Genomic DNA, 12472 nt, shown 5'->3' with positions numbered 1-12472 from the left:
TGAAGGAAAAAGGGAAAATTCGGAAAATTAAATTCCCATATGTGCTACAATTACATAGTGACAAGTGCAGTTAGTCCATTTGATGTTTGCGCTAGCGCAATTGATCTTTGTTCGAAGATGGAAATGGATTTTAATGTGATGGAACGCACTCCTATATCTTCTTCTATCTATACCAATGAAAAAGTATCGCCGAATGTGTTGACTAGAGGAAGGAGTTGTCCGATTTAGGACTGTCTTTATTCTATCATATTTTCTGTATAAAACATTTATTCCATGTAACGAAGAAACATGTTATTTGCAAGTGGTTGAAAAATCTTGAACGAGAATTGGGTCTGAAAATAATCTGATATTATGGTGATGAGTTTTGGTAGAAGTACTAAGCATTTTTTAGTAAAAGGTAAATTCCACGGGGTCGATTAGAAGATTAATAAATGAACAGTTCTGCGATTGGACCCATGAACTTGCTCATAGTAAGAAAACGTGAATGTTTGAAGGTATTGAAAGCAAAAAACAAATTTTGGGCGGGACGAAGTTTGCCGGGTTAGCTAGTGTATTTATAATATCTCCAAGACATATCTCATACCTTGTGATGAAATGGGAGTCGTTCAAGGAGTTTTCTTTATAGAAAATGTTTGGAATTTTCATGTATCATTAGCGTAAAACCTTAAATACAAATTTATCGAAAATTAGAGGCACACTGATTTGGAATTAGAAATCTACAGATAAAGGTAAATTGGGTTTTCTTAATTAATTGATTCTTCTTATTTTGTTGAATAACACGTTGAAAAACAGCTTGGGAGGCAGCTTTCTGCTGAATAATGTGGATCAAAACTTACATTTTCTGCAAAATCTTCATCATTTTACGTGTATCGAGGATTCCCTAGAAAATTGTTATTTTTGTTGCGTATCCACAACGGATCTGCTTCCGGATACGAAAACAGATATGTTTCTCAGACTTCCTAAAATAGAACAAAATTCACGAAAGGACTCGCCATACTAACCTCAAAACAAACACAAGGAACAATTATAGCATTTACTCTTCAAACACTCCAAACAACTTGAACATTGAGGCTTTTTCGAAACACAATTCTAAGTAATAAACGGATCTGTTGTGAGCAATGTCACAATGTTTACCCACACTCACTTCTTCCATTCAGAAAATACAATCTCATCATCAATCCGTCAGCTGCAGAGGGACCTCCGGTAGCACTCCTGCACTCCTGGTTTGATTGAATCTGAACGTGTGATTGACTGACAAGAGAGACATCGACAAAAATCGAATTAGGTAGCAGTAGCAGTATCAGCAGCAGCAGCTTGTCGTGTTTCTCTCAGTCGACCCTCCGTCCCTCAACATTCCTGCAATAGCGCTAATACATGTTCTATTCAGTATGCAGAAGCATAAGCTCACAGCATCCCATCTGTCTGACTGACTGGCCGCCTGCCTGCCTGCCTCCTTGCCTGCCAACCCACTGTTCTTTGATGTGTTCCGTACAAATGTATACCTAACAAGTTACAAATAGCAGCAAACAAAATCGTATTGCTCTGGCAAAGGTACAAAGTGTTCACAACAGTAATAGAGTTGTCGTTACACACGTATTGATATCCCGGCTGGAGGTGAGAAAAGGGGGAATGCGTGATGATGACTGAGATGAAGCGAGAAGAAGTGGAAGAAAAAAAAACGGTGGAAATAAAGTGGGACCGAGTGAGCGAGTAATGTGTTGCTATGCTCGTATCGGAGTGGTGGGCGCATAAATTATGTGCAGCATTCCGTTAATGAGATGTAGCGTCAGAAAGAATGATTTCAAAGGGAGAATCAGTCAGCTATCATGCCCCGATAATGTGATCGATTTTATGTGCTGATACGTTCATCACGTTCGTCCCCCCGCATTCGATCCCGATGGTGGTTCCTCTGGAAGACTGAGATGTTACTTGAACTGAGCTTCGATGGGTGTTACTTTTTTTGTTTAGTGTTATTTTTTGGTGAGAAAACATGCATAAAATGGAAATTTATTGTTGTGGGCCCACTGCAGGAGATAAGACGATCAAAGGAATAACGCAATCCAATAATTCGCCTTTATTGGTGCTTGCATCTACAAGTTAACGGAAATTGCTCCGCTCATTGGTTTTGGAATTTATGTGAATCTTCCGAAAATGTGTCTAAAAATGGTATGTTTATGGGTCATCTACATCAATAACAGTCAGTCTTTTTGTATTTTATGTTTGTATATTCCAGAATTCGAATTTTATTTTCGTAGGGCACTTGTGTCAATAAATATGGGTTTATCAACGACAAAAGAGGTTACATGCGTATCACTTTTCATACCTATCTCATTTTTCTTTGATAAATAACCCCGGCCAGACGTTGTTAAATTATCCTTATTCCCAAATTCACTGCTTTGAACCCAGCTTAAGTCCCCGAAGGATCGTCTGTTCCTGTGAACGGCACAACACTCTATTATTCCCTTATGTCGGGAGAAGCTTTCCCATACTCTTTCTAAGCTTCGAATCACAACAATCAACCGGGATTCGGGTCTTTTTCCGTTTTTCAGGACTTTATTATTTTACTAGCCCACTTCCGAGGGGATGCTTCTGGGAAGTAGGAATGTGAATCAAGCAAGCCTTCAGAACTGGTGGTAAATATACGAATGTTATGATATTTCTTTTCCACCCCCGATCTCGTATTGTTTATGATAATCCGTTTTGCTGGGAAATATTTTCACTGAGGTGCTCCTGGGAGTGGGTGTGGAGGCCGATATTCTTGCTAGAGGCTAAATGATGCATAAATAATTGCGGATTGAGTCCGAGCCTCTGGAGATATTTTCGATTTGGGGTGCCGCAAGATGAAAGAACTGGGTTGCAGTTGTTTTTTTTCCGAGCCCACGGGGTTTTCCATTCTTCAGAAGGATATTCAATTTTAACTGGAACTGGGCGCACAATAATTCATTCGGAAAAATAAATCCGTTTCGAGATGAATGCGATGAATGCCGATATGTGCCAATGATATCGATATTGTGGAGTTAAGGTCCTATTCAAACTATTGCAACATTTAGTATTTCAGTTCATTGACCTTCACGATTATATTTTGCCAGGACGACGGCAGAACATGTTTTTTTTCTTCTGTAAACAAGATTTCTCATCACAATGTTTTACATCTACCTGGTAATAAATGTTTTAATATTGATATGACTTTATTGCTTTATCCATGCTAACTCTTTTTTGGTCGATTTCGAGTTAGGGTACTCGCTTCGAAGCCAAATTCCATAGTGATCAAACGACTCACCAAATGTTGCTGAGAAAGTCTCATCCGATTTTTATTTGGATCAATTCCATGCCAAATCAGCCTAATAACAGCAAATTTTGACGCGATCTTCTTCGGTTTTATTGAAATTTGGTACATAAGATGGAAGCTATCCAATATCATAATTTTCTTTATCATATGACTAATTTCAATTGCGATTGATTTTTTAAAAGGGGTATTCAAAATCATTGATCTTTCTTGCTAAAAAAAATCGTACCTCAAAATCCAGATGTCTGATTAAAATGTGATGTTTGACAAATTTATTGGAAAATTAAATAAAATTGATCAAAGATTCAGTCGAGGGAAACTTTAGTGAAATTTCAGTTTAATGAATTTTAATTCGTGTATAATAACCAAACCAGTAAAATTACATTTCAGCAGCATTTGACCCGAATTTCAATCATATCTCACAAAATTTTCAGCCGAATACAATTATATTTTCAATGAATGTTTTATTTAGGTTCATATCAAATTGTTTAAAGCCTCTTAAAAACAAAGAAGTGAAGTGAAGTTCATGTAAGTCAGCATTGTTATAAATGCGTATTTGAAGACATAAAAGTGTTTGGTTGATTTGATTATTTAAACGAAACTAGCTGACCCGGCAAACTTCGTCCCGACGAAAATTTGTTTTTTGTTATCAGTACCTTCAAACATTTACATTTTCTTACTATGAGGAAGTTGATGGGTCCTATCGCAGAACTGTTCATTGACTGATCTTCTAATCGACCCCGTTTGATTTTGTATGGCAGCTCCACCTTAGAGAGGGCGGGTGGAGTGTCTAACCACCGTAAAAACATTTATTGCACCCTAAAACCTCCGCATGCCAAATTTGGTTTCATTTGCTTGATTAATTTTCGAGTTATGCAGAAATTTGTGTTTCATTTGTAAGGTATCCCCACCTAAGAGAGGGGGAGGGGTATCTAATTACCATAGAATCATTCATTGCACCCTAAAACCTCCACATGCAAAATTGGTTTCCATTTGCTTGATTAATTCTCGAGCAATGCGGAAATTTTAGTTTCGTTCGTATGGCAGCTCCTCCTTAGAGAGGGGGGGGGGGGGGGTGGAGTGTCTAACCACTGTAAAAACATTTTTTGCACCCCAAAACCTCCACATGCAAAATTTGGTTCCATTTGCTTGATTAATTCTCGGGTAATGCAGAAATTTGAGTTTCATTTGTATGGCAGCTCCCCCTCAGAAAAAGGGGAGGAGTGTCTGTTCATCATGGAAACGTTTCGTGTCCCCTAAAACATTCGCATGACAAATTTTACTCTATTTACTTGATTAGTTTTAGAATTATGCAAAAAATTGTCTTTCATTTGTATGGCAGCTCCCCCTTAGAGAGGGTAGAGAGGGGGGTGGAGAGTCTAACCACCATAGAAACATTTATTGCACCCGAAAAACTTCATATGCCTAATTGGTTCCATTTGCTTGATTAATTCTCGAGTAATGCAGAAATTCGTGTTTCATGGAATGTGAAAAGTTCCCCTCACATGAATCAATCAAGCTTGATTACGGGTTTAAAAATTCATGGTAGGAAAGTTATGCCTAGAAAATCAACATGGGACGATTGATCTTGTTGTTGTTTTCTGAACTACTGGGAACAAACAACAAGTTTTTTTTGCGTTTTTCCGAAATGTTATGCATAAAAACATTGTTTTAGGAAGAAAAGTGAAAATTATCAAAAAGGAACATGGGACAACTATGCGTAGAACGGCAGCACATGTGATGGAAAATATAATTAAAAGCCCTCGTTTCAACCGTATTTAAATGTATTACCTTTTGAAAACTTTATAAATATGTTTTGTGTAATAGATTATTAGGCAGTGTCCGAATCGATTGTTATAAAATTTCGTAAATCCAATAATACACTAACTAAAAAAATCGCGATCGAAAATGTACAATTTTTACGCGACCGATATTTGTTTTAGGTGTTTTCAACAGTTTCTCCATCAACATAAATCAAGAATCATTCGGGCGTTTTTGTTGCTATATTGCGAAATTTTTGTGTCAGTCGATTTCGGTACTCCATAACAATTTTTTATACTGAAGAAAATAATATGTGTCATGGAACTAACTATCGAACAATTGAATCATATGAACAACCCCTATTCAAACGGAAATACCCACTTCTGATAGGTCAAAACGGCGGTTCCCTAACATAGAGTTGTGTTCATTTTCACCCAAGGAAAGTTTATACTCCGCTCCGCTCCGCTCTCCGCAAGAGTAGATCGCTTGCCATATCATGTACTTTTTGGCAAACTTGGATAGTTTCTGCTTGCGAATCTCCTCCGGAACGCTGAATTTGTCCTCTGCGGAGAAGAACAACAGGCCCGGCAGCTGACGAAAGTCCGCTTTGACGTAGGTTTCGTCGTCCATTACCAGGCAATGCGGCTTCGTCAGCATTTCGGTGTACAGCTTCCGGGCTCGCGTCTTCCCCACCATGTTTTGCCTTTCGTCGTGGTTAGGAGCCTTCTGAACCTTGTATGTACGCAGGCCCTCCCGCTGCTTGGTCCGCTGGACGAATGAACTTGACAAATTCAGCTTATTGGCGACATCCCGGACCGAACTTCTCGGATCACGTCTAAACTGCTTAACTACGCGCTTGTGATCTTTTTCACTGACGGAGCATCCATTTTTGCCGTTCTTCAGAACCTAACCCGGTCGATGGTTAGGTTCTCGAAGTATCGTTTTAGTACTCTGCTGACCGTAGATTGGACGATTCCCAGCATCTTACCGATGTCCCGATGTGACAACTCCGGATTCTCGAAATGAGTGCGCATTAATTCACGACGCTCTTTATCGTTCGACGACATTTTTCCAAATTTACGAAAAATTGACAGTGAAGCATGGCCAACGTGATCTATACACTCTTATCTGATTATAAGCGAAAGCTGAAGATATAATTCCTAAAAATTAAATTTCTACAGCGTTTTTTCCGTGATGCAATTTGATGTGACACACCCTTTATTAGGTGTTGTTAGTCCAATTAGAGTTCGTATTAGGTTGAAAAAACACTCAGAAAGTAAAAATTATGACAGAAAATTACTTTTTCCATTTCAAATATGTTTTCTCTATATTAAAGTAACATGTTTTCACTGATGAGAAAAATTGATAATTGTGTTCGTTATTGGTAATTAGCTGATATTGCATTGGTGGGTTTTTTTTCTCTTTATTTCATCCATACATAACACAGGAGGCATGTCGTCTAGGATCACAGAGGGCGGTTGTCATCATATCTCGTTCCACTTCGGTATCTTTTATCTGATACGCACCATCCAACGACTGTTTATCATCCTTCTGTCATCATCACTCGATAAACACTGGTGGAGTGAACAAACAATACCCAAGAACCAAACAAAACGGCCCTTTTCAGGGCCATTAAATCATTATCAAAGAGTTTAAGGTGAAGGTGGAAGGAAACCACAAATGGCTGCCACAATGGTGTTCATTTCTTTCATCTCCATCCCTCACCCCTCGCCAGAAAATCAATAATTTTGTGAAACAGTTTGAAGAAAATGATCGCACATTTCTCATCAAGTAACATCAACCAAACTCTAATCGATTACTCACAGGATATTAAATTTTCATCTGCTGTCGCACTGTATAGTGAAAAACGTCGGAAAACTCGAGCTAGTGCTCTGAAAGTTAAATTTTTATTTTTAAATTTTCCGCAATGGTTTTGTTTGTATTGGTGAAAGCATCGTTATTTTTTCGACACTGATGCCAGACAACATCATCGAAACAGCTATAAAAACTACTCAATAAAATGTAATTCCTGAGTCATAGCGTTTCATGTCATGAAAATCAATAGAATAAAATTATGTTGATATCAATACAATTATTATTTTTACGTTTAATGGGTCTATAATGTAAGTTTTAGCAACTTTAGTATTGGTTAAGCAAATTGTATTGCAGAGCTCGGAACATTACCACGGCTGCCTATGCTTTAAAAAACAGTAAACAGAAAAGTATTACATTCAATCAAAATGCCTCGGCCAACGAAGAGAAGGGTTAAGTCTCTCCAACGTGAATATGTGAAAACAATGCGATCAAAAAAGGAAAATATTAACGAATTATCAACATCGAGTTACTATGCGGAAGAACTTGTTAATACCAAAAGAGCCCCAATTCGCATGTGTTATAAATTTGCTCATGTTACGTTCGCGTATAATCAGAATTTTACTTCATATGCAAATGCACCTTCTATATTTATTTATATTCGCAATTGTTGATCGGAACATATCGTTCATACATTTTACTTTAGTATTCAATTGTAATTGTTTTCACATGTATTCAAAGGGCCTGATTCTCGAATACACTTCGAATACACTTCACGGTGGAAACGGAATGAAACGTATCCGCGATGACAACGGTACGGTGTCGACATCTGGATACGAGATCAGTTTCCCATTAAACTAATCATTATAATATCAAATCATCTTCAGATAAAATTTTTGTATGAGATTATTCTATCGCATGAAGGAAACAAAGTTTTCCACTCACATTGAATACCAGTCTTATACGAAGAAGTTAATTTTCATTAATGATTTTTTATTTCAAAAGTGCACATTCTGCCTGAAAACTCATTATTATCTTCGACACTTCACTAACTCGTAAAACGTAGTTCAATGGCGTGCCGTTTATTTCGTTTCCACCGTGAAGTGTATTCGAGAATCAGGCCCAAAGACTCGTGTCAATGAAGCGCTACACAGTCTCATAATTGAATTGATCTATTTGCGTGCGCTTTGCTCTTCTCTCACAAACACTATTGCCCCATTTTTACACGTGGTTTTACCTATACTACTACAATAGCTTCCTTCCACCTTCACCTTAATGCAATGGCGTCAGTTTGATGCAATGATTGCAATGCCAGAGGCATCAGCGAGTGAGTAATTTGGTCGCGTCCACAGCTCAATCCGAAACGAAGACAAGGAAGAACAAGCGATATTCATTGCTTTGAATACAGAACGATACTGAATGTTTGCCTTCCTTCCTTGCTTAAGACTTTAAACTTCTTCAGTTCATTCGTCTCTAACCTTCAAAAAGTCCCTTGGAAAACTATACTTTATCCATAATATTACTCCTCCACCCCCATCGTCGATAAGTTGCTCGTTATTGACAGCTCTGTTCGGGAAAGCACACAAATGGACAGAACAAATGTATGAGGAAATGAGGGTGCTTCCAATTTTCATCAATTTAAACCATACACAGACTATGGGATTGAAATGTATAGAATATCTAACAAATCTTAGAGAATTTCCGATTCATTTGGTATGTAAATCGCCAAAATCCGTTCGCGGCAAAAATAGTTATTAACGTTAACTTCATTTTATAAAAACGTGACCTGTTTTCTGATTTGGCACCCTTAATGAAAGATGTAGTTCTACGTCAAAAAAGTATGAGCTTTAGAAGGAATTTTGTACGTTTTTTTGAATGGAGAAAATAAATGGGAAAACTACTTATCTACATATGATCAATTCTAAGGGTCTTAGGGTATATAAAGAAAACATCAAAATTAATCTTTTCTCAGAAGGTTTATTAACATTCCAACGATTTTGTTGGACATCACATTTTAGTAGATCAGCTGATTTTCAACTTTCGTGTTTTGAAATAATAGACCAATAATTTTGGGTAAGTACTAATAGAAAAATTGGTCGGTAGCGGCCGGTTGGTTTGACGTGGAATTGGTCTCTAGCGAAAATCAACGATTTCGTACATCGGATTTCCTATTAGGTATTTAAAGTCCATCACATGTTCAGGGTTTCCATCTTTCGCAAGTATTTTAAACCTGAAAAATCGTAATAGAACTGTCACCATTGAAAAGCGGAAACCCAGAACCACCTCAGCAACAGTACCATTAACAGTGCGTCCAGATTTTAGAGAGTATTTTACATCAACATGGAATGAGCAAAGTTTCTGTTGATCTGCAAACTCTGAATATATTTTGTTAAACGGTTCGAATTTACCCGTTAATTTCTGCAAATGCGTAACGATGCATAGCTTTCCCGAATATACCTGTGCAGTGTTGTTTGTGATATGATTTTATTTTCCTGTGACCATCCGAAGAATAAATAACCGAAACGCGGAAACTCGCCAATTGAACCGAAATTAGGCTGAGAGCGATAAAAGCATCAATTCCAATGAACGTAGTTCAAATTTATTTAACGCGCGCTTTTTGTTTTTAATCGCTACCCCTTACCTGTGTGTGAAGTTTTTGTAGTGCAGTATATTTTCAGTTTGTGTGTGTTTGTTTTCTCTGTGTGCATTGTAATAATTCATTCGCGCCGTTGTATATAATTATAATTGTCCAAGTAAATAAAATATAGTGCATTTTTCTACTCGCCAATAATTGTTAAGTGTGAATAAATAACGGTGTGTTTTTTTTTGTTGCACTCATTGATCCCAATATCACATACTTCTTTTATGGCAGCATTTTAAAAATTATCTGCACGCGGATTGGGCTCAATTGGATGAACATAAAATGACATCGACCCGCTGCAGGGTGTATTTTTTGTTGCCACTGATAAGCAGATGTGCGTTTCCTGCTATAAATCTCGACAATAACAATAAATAAACATAACTTTAGTGGTGGAAAATTTGAAATGATGCAAACGATTATATTGCGTCGGAAACAATATTTCATTTATAATTCATATCATTTATTTGGTTTTTTTTTTTTATTCAAGGATCATACTTATTGGTCTCATCAGTGGAATCAGCTTGTTCGCCAGAATCAAGTTCAGCATCGATCGGTAACACAACTCATTGCAACTTTCATTACCATGTTTGGCTTTGTTGGTGAACTAATCAATATAATTATTCCCCATCATCCCACCAGAACCACTTTCAGGCGGTTGATTATGCAACTGAAGGACAGTAAACAGTCGTAACCAATATTCACTCTTTTTGTAAGGCTTCCACTTCCGCTGTCAAGGACTCTGTGTTTGTGTGTTGATTAAATGTCCGGACCAGACGAATGATGGTCATCCTACTAGTGGCTGTTGATTGTGGTACGAAGTTGAGTGGCAGGGAGTCAATACCCATCATCATGAAACTGGGCGGCGAAATAATGATGGTGGTACTTTTGCGGCCATGGAAACCTTTTCGGCTGCCATTTAAGTGCGGTGCATCGTAACGAGAAGATAATAATTGTAATTGATTCAAATGCTCATTTTGTGATGGCAGCCCACATTTTATAACTTTTCTCAAGCCATTTTAAACCGAGGATCGATATATTCGGTCCATTATTCGGCATTTCGTGGAAGAAATTTTACCTCACTGTGAAAGCCAAACAAACCGGAACTTTTTTGTATGCCTCGGAAAAACTTTCCTCTGCACTTTTCGGGTTGGTTCTTGGAGCATTTCAGACAAACTTTTTATTCCCACCAAAAGTTTTAAAGACAACCTGTGTTTGTGTATGTATGCAAGCGATGGTGAAGCTGCGCAAAGTCATCGCGAAAAACAATCAGCGAACATTTTTATCAATTTCTCCCTTCGAAAACTTTGTGCCTTTTGCACGCTGAACTGCTTTCTTCTTGATTTACGCGAACATGGCGTTAATTGAATGTAGGAAGCTACTTGTACATCGGCATCACAACCATATGTTGAATATTGAAACAATAAATAGTGAAACACCGCAAGTGGTAATTGTGGTTGAACAACACTGGCTGGGATGCATATCAAAATCACTCACGGACTGTTTGTGTTATTGTACTGCACCTGTGGTCAGGTGGCGCCACTGACATGTTAAGCTCTACCATCGCCTGAATTGACTCAAGTGTTACAACAACAGAAGTCTCACACATTCTGCCTGGTTCGTAGTCGACAGCTTTGATTGACCATATTTCGTATTATGTCGCCGCCATCGTTAGCGGAACGGGCTGTTCTAATGCTCACGTGAAAGCGGCTTATCCCATCCAGAACAGGGTTGAAATGTAACTGATGGGAACAGCGGCATGTTCACTTTCAATGAGCCGTAATAAATGAATTAGTGACCCTATCATCTGAGCTGTGTTGATTTTATGTGAATCGTCATTATAGTAAATCAAAATCATAACCACATTAGTTTCTGAAATTTCTTATGTCTACCTAATATTATCTCGCAATCGCTCGTTGCTTTTAGTGGGCATAATCTTCAGTGATACATTATTGCAATACCAATTGATTGAGTCCGTTTTGAAAATGTTCATTGTATAGTTTGATTTTTTTTTGAATCCCTCTAATATTTCGTATCCTCGATGATACGTTCTAAAAGGCGCCCCAATAGCGCTAGTTGAAATTCTGTAAAGTTTTAAGTTGTATTTTGGAAAATACTAAGAACAATTCACAGTGTTACTATTTCGTATTTTCCAGTATTTTTTATGCTGTTGATAACCACACACTTATCAGCAGAACCGAATGATTACAATTAAATGCTGATACCACTGCAATTACAAGTGTTTGATCATATCGCTGTTTATTTCAACCTCGGAAAAAAATAAAATGAAATTTTGTAAGCTGGAATTTACGATTGATAGTCGCATTATGAAAATACCATTTGTCATCAATTGAATGAAGTTTTCAATTCTAAAAGGATGGGTGTTTTGCATTCCTAAAAAAAGTGTCGGCCATAAATAATTCAGAAAATCTGCTAAAAGGGATCGTTGAAATTCATTTCGTTCTAACATCAATTGACATGACTGGCTTCTATAGCGATGAGTAGATCGAGAGCGATCTGTCATTTATTGTTTACAGTGCTCGATTTTATCACTTCAATTTAAGTGTCATTGTAAATCGAATCGCTGTTTTTATGGAAATGCAACTTTATTGAGAAAAAAAAATCTATGTTCAAAATATTACCGAGGGCTTGCTGCAATTCTTTCCCTCCCATCTTTCTGATAAAGTTCGAATACCTTACGGTAAAAGTCTTCGTTATTTCAGGCTATCCATGAATCAAGCCATTATTAATGTCATCGTATGAGCGGAACTGTTGATCGGCCAGACCATGTGCCATCGACAAGTGTTAGTCGGGCAACGTAATATCTGGGGATTGTGACGGGTGGAGTAAGGCATCTCATTTGAGTGTTTCGAAGAGAAATATAACGGATTTAGCAATGTGAGGCCGAGCGTTGTCATGCTATAGACTTACTTTTTCGTGCGTCTGAACAGGATCTGAACAGGAAAAAAATCATT

General features: G+C 37.7%; 1 protein-coding gene across 2 annotated transcripts in view; it reads left to right on the top strand.

Moving 5' to 3' along the window:
- Nucleotides 1-12472, top strand: part of LOC129770606 (fibrillin-2-like) — a 118956-nt gene that overhangs the window by 98725 nt on the left and 7759 nt on the right. Inside the window, exon 9 of one of the 2 annotated variants that reach the window (XM_055773551.1) lies at nucleotides 9988-10053. The exons of the other annotated variant lie outside the window; for it this stretch is intronic. Coding sequence (XP_055629526.1) covers nucleotides 9988-10053 — 66 coding nt within the window. The remainder of the gene's footprint in view (nucleotides 1-9987; nucleotides 10054-12472) is intronic. 2 annotated transcript variants of the gene reach the window in all.

The sequence above is a fragment of the Toxorhynchites rutilus genome, chromosome 2, assembly GCF_029784135.1.
Source record: "Toxorhynchites rutilus septentrionalis strain SRP chromosome 2, ASM2978413v1, whole genome shotgun sequence".
Classification (NCBI taxonomy): domain Eukaryota; kingdom Metazoa; phylum Arthropoda; class Insecta; order Diptera; family Culicidae; genus Toxorhynchites; species Toxorhynchites rutilus.
Note: the sequence above shows the minus strand (reverse complement) of the source record. Positions and strands in the feature narration are given on the sequence as shown.